Source organism: Myodes glareolus, chromosome 3 (genome assembly GCF_982192425.1).
Source record: "Myodes glareolus chromosome 3, mMyoGla1.1, whole genome shotgun sequence".
Classification (NCBI taxonomy): Eukaryota; Metazoa; Chordata; class Mammalia; order Rodentia; family Cricetidae; genus Myodes; species Myodes glareolus.
The window spans coordinates 66,614,575-66,634,640 of NC_142028.1; the positions used below are offsets into that span (position 1 = coordinate 66,614,575).

A 20,066-nucleotide genomic window follows, 5' to 3' on the forward strand; every position below is an offset into this window, starting at 1 on the left:
GGATGGATGGATGGATAGATGGATGGATGGATGGATGGATGAATATGTGGGTGAATGGATCAATGGGCAGATGGATGAGGAGACAGGTGACTCAAGAGTGCCTGTCTAAGACAGGGAGGTCAGAATGGGCAGCAACCAGAGCAGACTTCAGCATGAACCTGGGGTTGAACCTGACAGAGATACACACAGTCCCTGGACCTCAGTATGAGATATGGGCTGCAAGAAATTAATCTACAAGACATATTTGCTTCCCAGAGGCTTTGACTCGGTTTCCCTCTCTCTGTAGAACGAACCCCTGGCACCAAAGAGCTGACCAAAGGTCGAGAGAGCCTCTTTCTCAGTCAATGGCCCCAGAACCGGAAGGACAGTTGTGGTGAGGAGGGTCACAGCGACTCAATGGGCACCATCTCCATGACCCTGCCAACCAAGAAGCCTGTGTGGCCGGCTGAGAAGAACCTGCTTTACGAGTTCTTTGGGGCTGCCAAGAACCCCAGTGGGCAGCTGAGGCTTCGAGGCAAAGTGGATATGGATGGGCTGGATCTGAAGTGTAAGTGGACCTTCCCTGGGTGAGTACCCAGAAACCATCATAAGTCCAGGCAGGCTACCTCATTCTGTCCATGGGCAATCTTGGGTGTCAGGATTTTTAACTCTGTAAAATGGAGGAAATGATTTTCTCCCAGCATCCCCTAAGGGAATCCAATTGCTAGAGGAGTGTAATTGGTTTTCAGAGATCTCACGGGCACAAACAATAACTGATGTTGTCCACAGTCCCAACCTGAGATTTATTACAGCTTCTCAGTGTGTCCAGGCCACAGAGAAACCCGTACTTTGTAGTCTTTCCATGTTAAGATTACCCAGGGTGTCTTCCTCCCCTTTACCTCATGACGGCTGCTTCGGTCATGAAGTCAAAACCCCTTTCCAAACACAAACAGATTAACACAAAAGGATGCTGCGGAGGGACGTGTTTCTGGTTCCGTTGTCCATGGATGTCTCTGTCGAAAAGAATAACAAATAATTAAACATAACCTCATGCTTTAGAACTCAGTGTTAAGTTAGCCCACACTGAACTATCTCATGTTTCTGAATACTCAGGAGAACATTGAGAGCTAGAGAGATGGCTCAGTGGTTAAGGGAGCTGACTGCTCTTCCAAACGACCGGATTTCAGTCCCCAGCACCCACTATGGGTGGTTTACAGGCTTCAGGAGTTTTAACACCTGCCCTCTTTACACACACATGCACATAAAGAAAAATAAAGATTCATATTTAAAACATTTAGGAAACTATTCCCATATAGGAACAACAACCTGTACAGAGTTTCTAGCATCACTCAGTATCCAGCTCTGGTTGGGGTAGGTTTAATCATTAGAGGGAGACCCTTTGCAACAGCTTTGCACTTGTTTGCATAAAGCTAGAATTTGGTTTTGCAAGCAGGTGAAACCCAACCTTAGCCACGTGATTTATTGCATCCCTTGCTCACCAGCCTCATTTACCAGTGAGTGATAGAGAAGCCATTCCTTCCAAACGAGCAAGCGGTGCACTAATGATGGTTTCCCGGAGCTAGAAAGCTCCTGGACTTGGACAGACCCTCCTAGCCCTTAAAGGATGTGACACCGAGAGTTTGCATCCCTGGGTAGCTACCGTGCAGCCTCCCCCTGCTGCAAGCACTGAGCTGCCCCCCCCCGCTGTGACTTGCAGTTAACCCACCGACACTGGCACCAGTACCTGACAAGAACATTAAGTATGCCGGTAATGTGTTTGCCCCACGCTTCACCGCCGCCTTGACCTCGACCACCCTGAACCAGCCTCTCTGGCTCAATCTGAACTGTCCACCTCCACCAGTGTTCTCCAGCCACTCCACTTTCCCGCAGTATCAGGTAAGCAGGTGGCTCTGGCTTCGCAAAGGAGCCTGCTGTGCCAAGGGCCTTGGGACTCCCCTCTGATGCCATCCCTAACCAGAGGCCACTTGAGAACGAGAGTAGACACCGTCAGGCTGTGAAGCTCTGCTGCTATTTCCATTGTAACTGCACCGACTCACCACTTGGCACGCACACTCATGCACACACACACACACACACACACACACTTATATGCTCACGCATATGCATACCATATATGTACACATGATCTAGGGACCCTGTCTGAATGGGAGTTAGAAGTGCCACACAAAGGGAGAGTGAAGAACTTGTAGCCGGGTTTGAAATTTTACTCACGGAGCTTATTTATGCAGGGAAAATGTAGTTTCTTCATTTTGTCCATTTAACTTAATATCCCTTAAGAGCCGTGGCCCACTTGGTAGAAGGAAGAAAGAATCAAATAAATGTCCACTCTAGTTTAAGCCTGTGTCCGATCCAATAACTTAACAGTCCCCTTAGGTAGTGCTCCGTGTTTTCAGGAGAGGCGCTCAGCATCAAAGATTTTCCCAGCTTCAGCTCCCATCCCTGGCTCTTCTCCACAGGGGCTCAGCCCTGCCAATCCAGGGCTTTGGCCATTTGCTGACCTGGCCATGTCTGGAAAGGGGGCCTGGAGAAGAAATTGGGGTCACACTTGTCTTCCATCACATACCTTCTACCTGGAGCTAGTGCCTTTTCTTTGTACATACCAGAGCAAGAATGTGTATGTGATGGCTTAGACTTCTTAGGTCGGTTGAGAGCCTCTCTACTCCAGGGGCTCCCTGAGCTGACACCCCTTCATCTCCCTCTTAAAGAGCTTTGCAAAGAACCTGTCTCTGTTTCGTTTTCAACCTTTTCAGGAAGCATGAGTCCGCGCTTCTCCCTCCCTCTACAGGTAGAACACCTTGCAGTTCAGGACGAGGTGGAGATCATCCAGGGGCAACTGCAGGGCATCCTCCTCACATTAGTAGCAACATCCTCACACAGGCTCGAGAGAGGCCTCTGGGGCATTCATTCATGGCTTCCTTCACTGGCGTTCTCAGCCCCTTGCAATCTGGGGCTTGGCTAATCCCCATTCATTTATTCACCTACGCATTGGCCGACTCAGTCTTATTTATTTATTCATTCAGTTTTCTTGAGTAATCTTAAAGACTTCTGCTCTGTGGTTACTTTAGGTTGAGCACTGCACCGGGTGAGGGCACTCAGAGGTGAAGAGACTTGGAGTCCAGTGTAAGTTCAGGAGCAAATCAAAGGCCAGGGGGATACACTCGACCTCCAAACAGGAGACAATGGCATGCATGCTTTCCCACGGTGGGAAGTCACTCTCGCTGAATGCATGTACCGAGCAGGGTGTCAGGCTGCGCTGCTGTGCTCCACTGCTTGGCTTTTTGAGAGAGTAAAGTTTCGATATATTTTTCTGAGCATCAAATCCGTCCTGTGTCTTTAGAGACACTGGCGTTCATATTGTAGGGCTGACTGTGACTTTCCTACAGAAGGAGAGAAACTGAGTCAGTGGCTCTGGATGGCAAATAAGTAGAGAATACTTTCTTGTCGATCACATGGTATATTTTTCTGTAACACACACTGAAAGTTCAGCTCAGTTTAGTGTCTCAGACAGCTGTATCCCCAGGGAGATTCTGAAACATTCTCTAACTGCTGCTTATTCTGGCCTTTCTGCTTTATGTATCCATCTCTCCATCCACTTGACTGCTCATCCATTTTCCCCTCCATTCATTTACATACTATTCCTCTACTTATTTATCCTTACCCACCCATCCATCCATCCATCCATCCATCCATCCATCCATCCATCCACCTATTCATCCATCCATCCATCCGCCCATCCATCCATCCACCCACCTATTCATCCATCCATCCATCCATCCATCCATCCATCCATCCATCCATATACTTATTCATCCATCCACCCACCTACCCACCCACCCATCTATCCATCCACCCATCTGCCCATTCATCCACCCATTCACCCACCCACCCACCCATCCATCCATCCACTTCTGCAAAGAAGTAATGCCCTGGCCTAGCTAGGAGGACCTACTAGATTTTGTGAGACAGTTCAGGCAGTGAATGGGCTCAACCAAAGATGGCAGTGAAGGAACTGACCCTCCTATGTGGTGGCTAAAGACAGCATCTCTGCCTTCTCATGGTGTCTCAGAATCGCCTCGTGCTCGTTTTGAGACAACTGATCAGGAGGCCTGATAGAGTAGAGAGAAGGCAAATCTGGAAACCAGAAGATGGGTGAGAGGGCTCTGCAGCATCTTCATTGTGTGGCCTTGGGCAAGTGCCTTAACTGCCCCAGTTTGTAGGGGAGCCGGGCTTATCATAATTACAGCAGCCGCAGAAACTGATTTGGTTGTAAGGATTAATTGAGCCCAAGCATAGGGAAGAACTCTTAAAAATCTCCAGGGTGACACAGATGTTCATTGCATTAATATTCAGCTCCAAGAATAGGGGGTCAGGGAGTTCAGTAGACCTTGAGGGGGCAGAGAGAACAGGGGACTAGTCTATCACGGTCTGTTCCACACAGGGCCTAAGGAATAAAGATGAGGCCCCAAATCCAATTTACTCAGAGTTCCGTGGTGGAGAGACTCAGAGATAGGAAGACAAGGTCCCTAACACGGAGAAGCATGAGCATCTTCAGATGAAGACAGGAAGCCATGTGGGGAAAGGCCATGGCCTCAAGCGAAGAGGAGTCAACGCTTATTCGCCCTTACTTGCTCACGATTTTACAAAGCTGCAATTCTAATAACCGCAGACATCCCTAGAGTCAGGCAGTCTTTCTCATACTAATGAATGAGGCAACGTCTTTTACAAGGAGGGGGCAGGGCTGGCCAGCTGTATGCCCTCCGGTGGCCCCAGCGTGGCCTAGTACAGAACAGGTGGTGTTGGTGGATGGCTGTCTGGTGTTGGCAGTCCTGGAAGAAGTGACAGTTAAGCGTGTTAGTGGAGTTCAAAGGAAACGGCAGTCGAGGCGCCCTGAACAGCCTGACCAGAGGCCTGCAGCCTGGAATGAGCAAGGTCATTCTTTTGGGAAGACTTTTCTGACTACTTTCATTCTAGGGTGGGGTGGGAGGGACTGGGCGAGGTTGTGATGGGTGGTGAGTGAGGCTGAAGTAGTTGCAGAACTTCAGGCACTAGGTCATGAGGTGGGGGAGGGACTGACTTCGGGCTGGGACTGGTGGAAGCTGGAGGGGCCAAGACAGGAAGGTCTCAAGTGTCACTGCCTAGTGACGGAGGAAGGGCAGGGCTCTCTGATGGGAAGTGCGAGTCTCAGAGACCTGGAACCTGGAACAAGAGGAGCTGGGAGGCTTTTGAGGTAACTTCACATCAGAGATCCTGGGGCCCTTCATGAGGACCTAAGGGGTATCATCAGGAGCATGGTGTCCACCACTGCCATTTTGGTGATTGACCCAAACCAAGCCCAGAGCAGAAGTAACACTTTGGGATAAAGAATGCTCTGGAAAGAGGTCCCAGACTGAGAGGTGCACTGACTTTGAGCATCATGCTAGGTGCGATGTGTCCAGATGTTTAGTGTCTCTCGGCCACACGGGATGGCGATGAGTTGCCTCCAGCAACACGTTAAATCTAGGCATGTACAACCCATGGCCCTTGGGTTGCAAGAGCAAACATGCTTACTTTACATGGCATTTTGACAGGTCTTTGTCATCTGTGATGTCCATGCCCTAGAATCAACCTGTCAAGTTATAAAATAGTTGCAAAACAATCTTACAATGATGTTTTAAGTAAGCTTACAATTTTATGTTAGGCTGCCTTCATAGCTCTCCTGGTCCCCATGTGGGAACATGCAGGGCTAGGGTTGGGCACCCTTGTGATGTAGGTAACAACTGGGTAATCAGTTGGAGCCATCATGGGTTGGCTCAGTTGGAGCAGTCACGGGTGGCCCACCCTCTGTAACATTTCTGCTAGGTCTGTGAGTTTTGTATCTGTTTGAACACGTGGATATCCCAGGCTCCACCCTTGGGCTAAGCGGCTAGAGCTCCTAGAGGGAGGGGCCAGTGGGGGGATGACGGACAGACTTAACATTTACAGAGCCCTTACTATGTGCCCAGGTGCTTTCTCAGCTTTTTGTTGGCGTTCCTTTATTTATCTTCCTCCTTACCATCACCACGGGCAAAAGATACACACAGGCCGCTGGCAGAAACCCTAATGAGCACACACGGGGCCATTGTTGCACATCTGTACACAGAATCACAGCTGCCTAGACCCTAGCCCCTGCCCCTACACATGCACGTATACTTGAACATGGCTTTTTCAATACTGGGGCCCAGATGTATAGGACACCTCGCATCTTAGGTGAAAGGTAGAACTGGCTTAGGGTAAAGTAGAACAGGCCCATGGTGGCTGAGGAGACAGCTTGGTTCTTAAAGTGCTCGCCTTGCAAACTTGAGGACCTGGGTTTGATCCACCCGGATTCAAATAAAGCTGGATATGGTGAGACAGAGTTGCCGTCCTAGTACTGGGGAGGCGGAGGTGGGGATCTTTGGGACTTCCCAGTGGCCCACATAGTCTACTTGGTAAGCCTCAGGTCAGCGAGAGACTCTATCTTTAAAAAGCAAAAACAAACAAACAAGGTGGGCAGCCACAGAGACATGACACAGGAGGTTCACCTCTGGTCTCCACACCTATGTATGCAGATCCGACAATGAGAATGTGGCCGTTCCTACAGGCTTCCTACAGGCTTCACAGGCCTGGTCCCACACACCTCTGAAGAATAGCTTTCTCGAGCTGGAGAGATGACTCAGCAGTTAAGAACACTGGTTGTTCTTCCAGAGGTCCTGAGTTCAATTCCCAGCAACCACATGGTGGCTCTCAACCCATCTGTAACGAGATCTGGTGCCCTCTTCTGGCCTGCAGGCAGACATGCAGGCAAAATATTGTGTACAAAATAAATAAATAAATCTTTAAAAAAAAAAAAAAGAGTAGCTTTCTCAGAGACATGGATCAGCCTCTGAAAGGCCGAAAGTCTTTGGCACTTCCAAAACACCCCTAAACATTCAGTTAGGATTCCATGTCTATCGAAAGGGGCTTGCCAAGTGGCCTGAGCTTTGCTGACCTCAGCTGGATCCAGTCAGCTCTAGGCAACGTCAAAGAGACAGCTGAGGGATGGGAGGAGGTCAACCTAGAATGTAGATCTGGGCCTGTGAGTGAGACTCCTCTAGGCTTGTGAGTGGGACTCCTCTAGGCCTGTGAGTGGGACTCTAGGCCTGTGAGGGGGACTCTGTGCTCAGGCTAGGGACTCTCACATAGCACTGGGAACCTTTCTTTTTCTCCTTAGGGCCTGTACCCACAGCGGTCAACAAGGATGCCCTACCAGCAACCCGTGCACCCCCCACTGGGGTGCTACTCCCGACAGGTGAGTAGATACTTCTCCTTCTGTGCCTTGACTCCACAAGGCCTTCAGGTCAGGTAGCTATCCACTCCTTCATCCTAGCCTAGCTGTCATCACCATTACTTTCTAGTTCTTCACCGACTTAGCACACGGTGAAGCCAGATGTGACTTAAAAGAGTTCTTATTGCATGAAAATGCCAGGCCTTTCCTGAAGGCATCTCCTACACTACTTTAACCTTCTCCACCACCTTATGAGGCATGCTATTGATGGGGAAACTGAGGGATAAAGAGATTAAACCAAAACAGTAACACCTAAGTTTGGGTTTGCTGTGATAGCAATTAGCTTCAACGACTCAGAGACTTTCCAGGAGTCTTTAGCTCTTTCCCACAAGCCTCTGGGTTGGCTGAACTGGGCTGTGGATCAGCATCAGGGTCTGTTCTTGACCTTTTGGGGTCTGAGCCGAAGATGCAGGAGCTATTGCTTCTCCCTCATCAGGTGACAGAAGCATGTAAAGATAAAGGGAAACTCACAGTCCTTCCAGAAGCCTCGGCTCTGTGCATGGAGATGTCCACACACTTTCAGTTGGATCAAACCCCACAGCTCTGCCCAGCATGTGTGTGGCAAGAGTCATCCTCATGCTATGTGAGCTGGCTAGTTCCCAAACAAGACACTCAGTTTGCTTTGAAATTCAAATAAATAATGAATACACTTTTAGTATAAGTAAACCTTAAATATTGCACGAGACATATTTATGTTAAAAATGCATTCACAGGTTATTTCTGGTATGGATTCAACTAGTGTCCTGTAGTTTTATTTGCTGAATGTGGCAGTATGAATTGCATTGGTACTTCAGGTACCATTGCCTCTTAGGTATTAACTAAAGAGCAGCCTTGGGCTCTTGGTCACCATGCTGGACACCTCTTGCACATAGACACACAAAAGTGCTGCAGTAGGCAGCAGAGATAGTGACAGACCTACGGAGAGAGAAACAGAGAGAAATAGGTGGTGGGCTTGGAAGATGGCTTGGTGCATAAAGTGCTTACTTTCCAAGCATGAGGAATAGTTTGACCCCCTAGGACCCATGTAAAGCTAGACGCAGTAGCATGAATCTGTAATCCCAGTGTGCCTATGGCAAGGTTGAGAATGGGGACAAGAGAATCCCCAACAACTCATGGATCAGCTAGTCTGACATATATAACACTGAACAGCAAGAGACCCTGCTTCAAAATAAGGTGAAAGGTGAGGACTGACACCCAAGGTTGTCCTCTGACCTCCACATGTGCACAGTGGTGTATGTACCTGCACATGCACGCGCGCACACACACACACACACACACACACACACACACACACACACTCACACGAGAAGTCCATGTAGTTACTCACATACTCTCTAGCTGCTTGGCTGGCATACTTGCTCACATATAGCTCACATATACTCATCAACAGACATGGAAACAGGCTCAGAGGTACTAGTATTGGGGCAAAGATGGGATATGAGCAAAATCATTTAGATTGGGGCTGATGACAAGTGTTCCTCATTCCCAAGTGGATTTGCACCTCACACACAGGTCCATGGACAATCCACATTTCACTTCCAGCTTATTCTACCTTGACCCCTCCCAGGAATTCCCGTCCTTTCTCTGAAAAGCCTCTTCTCTGAGCTGGCATAATGCTGGTATGTTCTGGCGGGTAGAGACGGGCCCTTAGGTGGAAACTAGCTTGGGCAAGACTCTTTCATTAGGAATAAGAGTCTTGCCCATCCTAACTGGGATGAGAGAGCCTGTCTCAGGATCCCAGTCACATCACCTCCACCTGCAAACAGTAACACCCCCTCATGGCTCAAAGAGTCTTTTTAGGCAATTATGAGTGTGTATATATCTGAAGGATCTGTATAAAGCGTGATAGGAATTTTAAAGACAAAGCCCACTGCGGTTTCTTGGGTTCTTTTGTATCTCTCATGATGACAAACTAGTGGGACAGTCGTCCTTCCAGGGTTTCAGTACCCACACTCAGTATCGCTGGGCCCTGCATCCTTTCTTTGAGTGGCATGGCAAAGATTGGGGGAGGGGCTCAGCCTTCAGAGAGTGCACAGCATAGGAAGGCTGGAACAGAACCAGACTCTGGGCTCTCCCTGGGGGTTCTGGCTGTAATTTAGGACTGGAGACAAGTTATTTTACTTCTGGGAGCCTCAGCTTCCTTATCTCTCAAATGGAAGTAATGGGAACCTGTGTCATTTTGCTCTTTGTCATGATGAAGAACTGGCAAGGGCGACTGAAGGAAGGGTCATTCTTATTTCTCTGCCCAGTTGGAGAGTACAGCTCATCATGGCGAGAAGACATGACTCAGGAGCATGAGGCCATTGGTCAACAGTGCACCCACAGTTAGGAAGCGAAGAGAGATGAAGGCTGGTGTTCGAGTGATCTTAATCCCCCTTTTTATCCAGTCGAAAACCCCAACCCCTAGGACTCAAACTGTCCACATTTAGGGTGGTTCTATCTCAGTTAAATTTCTCTGGAAACACCCTCACAGCACAGCCTAGGTGATTCTAAACTCCATGAAACTGACAATCAGGATAAGAGCAGAGGGTCTTGTCTCACAGGGTTTGGAGCTGTAGCAACAGCCGTGAGGTGACGGGCCTCTCACAGCCTGACAGCCATGAGGTGAAGGGCCTCTCGCAGCCCGAGGGGTTCAGACACATTTGACTAAGTAGCTTATTCTCTTTTCTTTATTCATTTTGGCCTTTTGGGGGGTTTTGTTTTGTTTTGGGGACAGGATTTCTCTGTGTAGCAGATCTTGCTGTCCTGAAGCTTGCCCTGTAGGGACCAAGCTGACCCACCTGCCTCTACCACCCTCCTGAGTGCTGGGATTAAAGGAATGAGCCACCACCACCCACCAAGTGGGTTTATCTTAGACATGAACTTGTAGGGAAAGGGAAAGGGGACCTTTGAGTACGGTGGCTTCTATGATGGGAATCCAGAAACTTTGCCAGCTCTGTCAGAAACTCTCTCAGCACGCAGGAGGATCCATGTGAAGAAAGACCTGCCAGTAATGGGACATGTTGTTCCTGATGAGTGCTCCCCATCATGCCATCTGATGCTTAGTGCTCCCCCTTCTTTCCACTTCCTCCCTGGCCTCTCTTACTGCATCCACTCTGCTGTCTCAGAGCTGCAGAAAGAACAATGAATAAGATGGGTGATACCCTTGCTAGTTGGGGGTAAGAAAAGAGGAGTCCCAGTCCTCAGTGGGCATTTGCCCAGGTATCTGGCAGAAATCCCACTGAATTCCCGTCTTCCCCTCAGGTTTTTGTTGCCCTGCCTCCTTTTTGTGCTTTCTTATATGTCAGCCAATGCTGCAGCTGCTAGGCACGTGTGGCCATTTACAGGAATCACAACTCAATAGCATCCAGACTTTAGCGCCTCATTCATCCCAGCTGGATTTCAAGCCCTTGACAGCCATAGCTGACAGCTACACAGCAGTCTTCACAGCACAGATCTGTTCTTCCCTGACAGGGATGTTCACTGGGTAAGGTTGTCTAGGGCTCACAGTTTGTTGAGGTCTGAAGGTAGAAGCCAATAGCGTGAATCTCAGCAGAGTGGATAGCGTCTGTCCATTTTACAGATTAGGAGTTTGAGACTCAGATACATAAGACAAGGAAGGCATACACAGATTGATAAGGTAGCAACTGGGGTTAGGGTCAGGGCTGGGAGATGTTGATCTTTTTCTTCTCTCTGCCCTGCAGGTGACACCGTACAACCCACAGCAGATGGGACAGCAAGTTTTCCGCTCTTCCTACACACCCCTGATGAGCTATATCCCTTTCGTCCAGCCCAACTATCCATATCCTCAGAGGACGCCCCAGAAGCTGCCCGCCAACCCCCGAGATCCTACCCCAATGGCAGGAGATGGGCCTCCATACCTCTTCACCCAGGGATATGGGTGAGTCCTCAGCCATGGTGGGGGTGGGGAGCTGACCTGAATCCAGATGGCCGTCAGAGAAGGCAGGTGAGCGGGGTGGGCTTCATAGAGCCTTTCTTGGTATATGTGCCCCATGGTGGTGGTGGGGGCATGTCTTTGTGCCTGTGCCCAATGTCTCTGAGGGCCTGGAGAAACACCTGTGGAGGTGAGCCTGGGCTGGGATTTAGGAGGAGCCTTTGAAAGGTATTTTGCAGACTGCCACCTACAGGCTAGTTGTAGAACTGCAGCTGTGCAATTACTTCACAGGTGGCTCAGGATGCTATCATTATCATTGGATGATTTACACAGAATGTGGTTAACTAATCTCTATCCACTTCCTGATGCATCTGGAGTCCTTGCCAGACTAATCTTCCAGGATTAGCCTGGACTTCTGACAGGTCCTGGTGAAGGGTCCCCCACAGCTTAGCCATTGATGCCCCCCAATCAGTATAAAAGCCTGGCATTTCCTGAGTTTGTGCAAGGGTCTCAGCTGCAAACTATCAACACAAACTGGGAAATTAGGGTGAAAATTCCTTTTGGATTGTGCATGGTTTGGAGTTACAAAGTTGTGTTTGCTTTAACATAATTAACAGGTGGCTACTCACTCCCACAAGTCAAAACCTCAGCTAGTATTGGTGACCCAAGGCAGGAGGTGCCATACCATTGCTGTGGACCTCAGAATCCTAGGCAGACCATGGGGCGTGTGTGTCCCACTTGGAAAAACTCAGGTTCTAGGTTAAGGACATTGATTCCTGCCTTCCTCACTTTGCCCAGGAGATACCTTTTGGCCTCCTGACCCACGGCATGACCCCAGAATCTTGTCCTTTGTATCTTGCATCTCCCCTAATATCTTGCGAAAAGGGATCAATGTTTCAGAGAGGTTGGATAGTTGGATCTGTTCAGGGGAAACTGTGAGAAACAAAGACAGTAGGAACTCTCAGATCATTTAATTTCCCGGGGTGCTCAGGGAATGTTCAAGAGGTGGTATTTGAATATGATATCCATGACTTCTTTTTATGTCTTTCCTTTCTCCTCTACTTCCTCCTCTTTCCCCTCCTCTCCTCCCTTTTATTTTGTAGAGCACAGTGTGGCATGTAGAACCCCTACCACCATCCTCATGCACACTAGAAAGTACTGTGTTAATTCATGGGGTTAATGAGAGCTTAGCTTACAGGGAATTCATAGATAATAAGGCATACTTCTTCCATTCAAAAAATGTAGGGCTAGGGGGCTAGAGACATGGCCCAGCTTACTGTTCTTACAGAGGACCCAGGTTTGGTTCCCAGCACTGACAGTCTGACAGCTCAAAACTATCTGGAACTCTAGTTCCAGGGGATTCAATGTTCTCTTCTAACCTCTGCAGGCATCCCTCCCCCATATATTACATATGTAAACTAATGCAGACCCACATACATACACATAAAGAAAAAGACTGAGGACTGGCAGGATGGTACATGGTCTGGTACCGTGAAGATGAAATGGTCCGGGCCAGAGGCAGGACCTCTGATGGCACAGGGGTATCCTAGTGAATGCAATTCCTGGAGGAGGCAATCTAGGCAGGGAGAGTCGGGCCCTGCAGTGGGAAGGGGCTAGGCAATCATTTAAATGCCCCCTTGAGCTCTTGATTCTGAGGGGCCAGGAATTGAACCCAGATTCTAACTCATACTAGGCACATGACTTCAAGCCCTAAAGGTGCAAGGCAAACTAGAGGCCTAGGGACAAAGGCGTGTGTGGTTTGAAGTAGTAGATTTGTCCCTGGAAAAGGTGGAAAATAGGATTGGAAAAGGAGGTTGAGATGGGATTATTAAAGGCTTTGGACTGCTCGGCCTGGGGATCTAATAAAGGCTGTGCACATCAGAGTGAACACGCAGGCCTACGGGAGAGAACAGGAGACAGGGTGTAGTCAGGAGGTCTCAACAAGAGGTTATCTATTACCTTCCTGGAGGAGAGAGTGAAAGAGGCTGCCAGGGACACAGAGGACCCCCCCCCCCCAGCTAGCAGTCACATCTGTGCTACCGCCCGTGATGCTTCCCAGGGACAAACCAGAGTGCTGGCTGTCCAGAGGGCCAGAGGACTTGTAAAACACAAAGGGCAGAGGCCTGGGGCCTGCGTGTCTTTGGGGAGACAGTGGGTGGGGAGAGGGACAGGAAGGGACAGTCCAAGATGTAGGCACAAAGCTGGGAAGAGCGGGAAACACTGGAGACAGAGAAGAGCCACAAACAAGGGGAGGTGGTGAGTGGGGATAATGATGCCTCAGGAAGCTGGGGAAACCGGGAGGATGTGGCCGGAGACAGGTGCCAGCCTGGATTTCTAAAGAGGATGGTTTGTTCATTTATCAAAAAATAAACAAACAACTGGACAGTGGTGGTGCATGCCTTAAGCCCAGCACTCGGGAGGCAGAGGCAGGCGGATCTCTGTGAGTTCAAGGCCAGCTTGGTCTATGAGAGCTAGTTCCAGGACAGGCACCAAAGCTACAGAGAAACCCTGTCTCAAAAAACAAAACAAAACAACAAAAACAAGCAAATAAACTGACAAAACCCAATGGAAGGAACTGGGAGATGGCTCAGTCCATAAGTGCTCACTATGCAGGCTTGTGGACCTGATGTTGATCCCCAGATTTTGCATCGGAAGCTGGGCAGGGTGGTACACACTTGTGATCCCAGTGCTGGGGAGACAGAGACAGGTGGACCCCTGGAGCCCACTGGCTAGCTCGCTTAGTCTGCTTGGTGATCTATAGACCCAGTAAGAGAATCTCCAAAACCATGGTAGATAGTTCATGAAGAAAGACTCCCAAAGTTGACTTCTAGTCTCTGTATGCTTGAACACAAGCATGTACATGCATCTATGCATACACACACATGTATATGCGCACATATAAATCTTCTTGATTTTTGAGTTTGTGGGCACATGCCTGTAATCCCAACACTTGGGAAGTGACTTGGGAAGATCTTGAGTTTGAAGCCAACCTGGGCTACATGGTGAGATCCTGTCTCAAACAAAACAAAATAAACTGGCTAGAGCTATTCCTGGGCCTGGCACTGTCCAAGGCAATGTGAACTAGAGTGAACAAGAAACATAAAATGCTTTCTTCTCTTACAAAGCTCATGGTCTCTGTGTGTTCAGAGACAAGATGCAAACGTGTCATCAGAGAGGCCCAAAGGCGGAGAAGGCTTCTTCTCTCCACTTCCTCTTCTCCTCTTTCTCTTCTCCTTCTTGTCCTCTTCCTCCTCCTTCCCTCCTCTTCCTCTTTTTCTTCTCTTCCCCCTACTTCTTCTCCTTCTTCCTTCTCCTCATCCTCCTCTTCTTCTCTTTTCCTCTTATTTCTTCCTTAAACAAGGTCTCACTATGCTACTTAGAGCTGGTTTTGAATTTATAGCCATCATCCTGTCTCCCCCACACAGTATGTGTGCTGGGAGTAAGTTATGAACTACCACACTTGGCAAGGAAGGCCTCCTGAACCATGGCCGTTACTGTGTGTGAGAGGCAGCACTCCACCCAGAAAAATTAGCCATGCAAAGGTCCCTGAGTGAACGGAGTGCAAGGGAATGGTGAGAGTGGGTAGAACAGAAATCAGAAATCAGTCAAGGCTAGACAGGTTGGGACAGATCAGCATGGTAAGTGCTTTGAGAACAGCAGGATGTCCTGGAGACCTTTGACCTGGGGACGAGCATGCTCTCATTTCCTGTGTAGAGCAGATTATGTTGGCCAAGGTATGAAGAATGGTCAATGGGCGTGAGGGCTGACGCAGGAGTCAAGCCTGGGGTCTTCAGTGCTGCCCATGAACGGATGCTGACGGCGTAGACGGGGCTTGGTTCCTGTGAGAAAACGGACATGTGACCCCATCTAGGATGCTCATTTTCTTGGCAGAACCAGTGGGCCTCGATCATGGTTACATAGGGAATAGGGACAAGGGACGAGGATGGGCCAGCTTGGGGGGGCGGGGTAGACAGCACAAGTCCTAGGTTTCTGCACTGTGACCCAGATGAGTGGCAGTGGCAAATGCTTAGGCTGTCGTGATTAGAGCAAGGCTGTTTGTCAAGGGTTCCGTCGTGGACATGGAACTACTTGTCAATGTTAGTTACTTTTAGTGTGATAAACCATCAAGGTCAAAAGCAACTTACAGAAGGGAGAGATTATATGGTCCTAGAGGAATCCAAGTCCATCTTGGAGGGAGGCGTGGCAACAAATAGCAGGCAGGAAGGCAGGAACTGGTTGGCTGAGAGCTCACACTTTGAGCCCCAGCCTGAATCAGAGAGAGCAAATGAGTTGTCAGTAGAGGCCTTACACTCTCAAAGGCTGCCCTTCAGCAAAAGTAGTTCCTTTAGGAGGCAGCACCCCCTAAACTTCCCCCAAACAGTGCCACCAACTGGGGACTGGGTCTCCAAATGCCTGAGAGTATGGGTGGAGGCATTTCTCATTGAAACCATCACCGGTAGATGAGTGCAACTCTTGGTAGACAGGCGGATGCAGGAGCCTGGAGCTTTGGGGCAAGTTTGGGGCTGGTAATGAATTTGGGGTTCATTAGAACGTAAATGACAGATGAAGGCATGGAACAAGATGAATCACTAGGGTGTGCACATGCATAGAGGAGACCCAAGGCCCAGTTCTGGGGCCTCCAGCGGGTGGAGGAGCTACAAGGGGCAAAGCGACTGGGGAAAAAATTTGGGAAGCAAGTTGTAGTGAGGTGTGTGTGTGTGTGTGTGTGTGTGTGTGTGTGTGTATACCATGGGGGAATCAGGAAGAGAGTGGAAGTGATGTGCAGGAAGTGATTCTGCAGGGGATCACATGATCCAAGTGTGGAAATGCAAGCCGAGCACTATGGGGGCCAACATGGGGAAACTCTGGGTAGTAGTATCGTTGTTGAGGGAGTTATGAAGCTGAGGACTGAACAAGACCTGGTGAGGCTGGATCAGGCAAGGGAAGATGTATGTGTGGCCATAGGTAGATAGTTGATCTGTTCTGAAAGACAGGAAGGGTCATCAAAAGCAAGGAAGCAATAGGTAAAAGGGGATGAAGTGGGATAGACAGGAACAAGGGCCCCATGCTCTCAGAGGAACAGAAGGAGGAGGAGGAAGAGGCAGAGGAGGAGAAGGAGGACACAAAAGAGGAAGAGGAGGAGGAGGAGGAGGAAAGCCCTCAGTCCCTCTGTCCACTTGATTTGCATACCCTATCAAGAATGAGAACTATACAATTTATCCTCCAAGCAATAAAATATTAAGTTTGAGCATTTACTGAAGCATGAGTAACACTTGCTCTGGAACAGTATTTTATCAGTTGCCTCAAGTAAGTCAGGATGCATGTTCATCACACTCTAGGACAGTGACTCTCAACCTGTGGGTCACGATCCCTTTGAGGTCCAATGACCCTTTCACAGGGTTCACCCAAGATCATGAGGAGGCACAGTTATGATGTAGAAATGAAAATAATTTGTAAATGGAGATTGTACTTTCGTTTCTGGCTGCCAAGACCCAAATAATCACAGAGAAACTTTATTAATTACAACACTTGTTTGGCCCATTAGCTCAGGTTTCTTAAGTAACTCTTACACCTTAAATTAACCTATTTCTATTAATCTCTGTATCACCATGAGGCTGTGGCCTCCCAGTAAGGCTCCGGCGTCTCTCTCCTTCGGCAGCTACATAGCGTCTCCTTGATTCCATCCACTCTCTATAACTCTGTTCTGATTTTCCACCTGGCTTTATTCTGCCCTGTCATAAGTCAAAGCAGCTTCTTTGTTAACCAATGGTAATAAAACATATTCAGAGCATATAGAGGGGAATCCCACATCAATAATCTTATGGTTGGGGGCCACAGCATGAGGAGTTGTCTTAAAGGGTTGCGGCATTAGGAAGGTTGAGAACCTCTGCTAGGAGCTGATGTAGCTCCTCCTCCCCTTCCTGTTACCCTCCCTCCTCCTCCTCCTCCTCCTCCTCCCTCCTTACCTCCCTGTTACCTCTCCTCCTCTTCCTCCTCCTCCTCCTCTTCCTCCTCCAGGAAGCATTTCTTGGTAGCTTTCGTCCATATGCACTGTTTCTCCTCCTGGCCCTCTATGTGCATGCAGTCTCGACCTTTGGTGATTTCACTGTTGGTGATCCACCCAGAGAAGCTGGGGCTGTGGAGCACAGTGATCGGATATGAGGGACAGCATGGTTGATTTATTATTGATAGTTGTTGCTACTGTTTCCGCTTTTATTTTATAAATCAGATCAAAATCTAGGGCATCTTATAATAACATCACTTCTTGCCTTCCAAGTGCTGGGAATTAAGCCCAGGACCTTCTACATGTTAGGCAAATACTCTTGTACGGAGGCACACCTCAGCCCCTGTTTTTGTGAGACAGGGTCTAGTGAGTCTGAACTGGCCTCAAATTTGTGATCTTCCTTTATCGGCCTCCCAAGTGCTGGGATAACAGGCACAGGCTGTGTTGCCATCACTGTCGATCATTTATAATTCAGAAGGCATATATATTTATTTTCATTTTATGGATATATGTGTTTTGTCTTCATGTATGTCTATGCACCATAGGTGTGCAGTGCCCAAGAAGGTAATAAGAAGGTGCAGTATCCCCTGGGACTGAAGTAATAGATGGCTGCAAGCTATCATGTAGGTGTTGAGAATTGAACCTGGATCCTCTGGAAGAGCAACCAATGCTCTTAACTGCTGAGCCATTTCTCCATCCCCTTCAGTGTGGTTTTTAAAAGAGGAAAAGAGATGTGTTTTCCATAGGCAATTAGACTGTTAGGGATGTGCTGGCAGGCCCTGGGTTGGGTGCTGAGCAGCCAGGTAACCGTTGCTGCTGTCCTGGAACTTGTTTTAGAGAGAAGGCTGGTCCGTGGACTGATACAGCTAGGGAGCCACAGAGGTAAGCAGCGGAGGCCATTAGACCCTCACCCTGGTTTGTTTTCATCTCTCCTCCCTCCTCTAACATGGCTTTGTTGTCTCTCCATCTGATGGGAGAGCGAAGGTGACTCTCCTTCGTAATGCGCATCTGCCCAGCTGAGAAGTGCTTGAGAATCCCTGGATTAGACTAAATCTTGCTGTTTGCTCTGCTGAAGTTTGTATTAAGCTCTACTTCCACCCGATGGATGATAGGAGATGGGTGAGGGCATCACAGTCAGAGCCCGGAAGTTCGCATCATCCAATGGATGATAGGATGGGTGAGGGCATCGCAGTCAGAGCCCAGAAGTTCGCATCAGTCTCATCTGAAGAGGTCATGGGACAGTCCATGGAGGAGTTGACCTTTGAACTGTTTGAAGTGTGCATACAAGTATGTTGGTGAAGAAATCAGGAAGGCGTATGGATTTCTGCTCTTTGAAGTAGAGGCATGCCTCTCCTTGCTTCCCTGAGAGTCGAGCAGTGTGCCCAGCACTCACACAGTGGTCTCTCAGGGTTGCTGCTCTGAGGAGTATAGGGACAAAGGGGCTGAGGGGGGGGGAGCAGCTATGCGGGGCAATTGCACCAGTGCTGGCTGAACTCTGAGATCAGATGCCAGGATGTTCTGTGAAGTTGTAAACTTCCTTAATGTGTTTGCTTCTCTAAGACAGATAAGTGCTCACAGGCCTAGAGGTGAGGTGCTCAGAATCGGGTCGCTTCATTTTTGGTGGCCCCTTTGTGGAGACAGCATGGACTCCAGACATGATCCATACATGCCCTCAGCAGCTCCCTGCACCAACATAGTAAGGGACGCAGCCCTTCATTGTCCTTTAACGGTGTTATTTGGGGTTTTAGTTGCCCAGAACCTAAACCTTGTATAATGTTAAAGCCTTTTACCCTCCAAGCGCATTCCAGCTTTCCAACCTTGGACAGCCACAAAATCAATAGATGATGTTTTCCCCAGTCTCTCCAGGAACACCAGAGACTTCATCACTGTTCCTATCTCCCCTCTCCAGGTTCAATTCGGCGTCCAGAGCCCCCCTGATGAACAGCCCCTATTTTTCCTCCAGTGGGAATGGAATCCGCTTTTAGACTGCTTTCTCTCTCCCCACCTCTCTGTGCCCTCGGACCAGGGCTAAAGGTTTCTGGATTTCTGGATTCTGCAACAGCTTGGTGTGAAGTTTGGAAAGTCAAGGTTCCAACCAGGTGGCCGCCAGAAAACAGCAAGACCAGACTCATCTACTGACCAACACTTAACCTGCATAGACTCCCTCACGTAGCGCACACCGCAGACACACCCTCCTATTCGTAAGACCACACAGGCACCTGTGTTTAGCTAACATGACTGGTTTTTGTTTTTGTTGTTGTTGGTAAGATAGAAAGTAAGACTCTTAATTTAGAACGTTTATATTTTATGATAAAACTATGAGCTGCTTGAACACGCGTGTGCCTGTTGGTTTATTTTTGCTGTGATTTCTGAAAGCGGCACGGCTCACTTTCCTCCCATGAGTCTCAGCGTTTCTTCAGACACAGAGTGGGGGCTTGGGAGTGCTGCTATCTACACGTGGACCCTCAGGGGTCAAAATCTTGAGTGCTTATCTCTTCTCTCCTGTGAATTGCTTTCTCTAAAACGTTCCGGATTCCACACCCCTACAATGGGTATTATACAAGGAATATTCTCCCCTGTGGTCTGCCTCAGGTAGAAGTTTTACAGAAAGTCTCTCCTGGACACAGCATTGGCATAAGATACAATTTCAAAATGAATCTTCAGGGTCGATAAGATGGTTGTGCTAGTCAAGACCCTTGTTTCCAAGCCCAATGACCTGAGTTCGATCCCTGGGACCCGGTGAGTGAACAGAGAGAGCTGATACCTAGAAGTTGTCCTCTTACATCCATACATGTGTACACACATGCACACACACATATATACACACACATGCGCGCATACTCAAATAAATGGAACAAAAGTCATTC

The 20,066-nt window shown here is 48.7% G+C and overlaps 1 protein-coding gene across 1 annotated transcript in view; it reads left to right on the forward strand.

The window, feature by feature from the left end:
• The window catches only part of C3H1orf94 (chromosome 3 C1orf94 homolog), a 45,407-nt gene extending 25,876 nt beyond the window's left edge, over positions 1–19,531 (forward strand). The window contains exons 3-7 of the mRNA XM_048434364.3: positions 287–547; positions 1,697–1,875; positions 7,208–7,285; positions 11,005–11,201; positions 19,109–19,531. Of these exons, the coding sequence (XP_048290321.1) occupies positions 287–547; positions 1,697–1,875; positions 7,208–7,285; positions 11,005–11,201; positions 19,109–19,184 (791 nt within the window). The 3' untranslated portion in view covers positions 19,185–19,531. The remainder of the gene's footprint in view (positions 1–286; positions 548–1,696; positions 1,876–7,207; positions 7,286–11,004; positions 11,202–19,108) is intronic.
• The last annotated feature ends 535 nt before the right edge of the window (positions 19,532–20,066 follow it).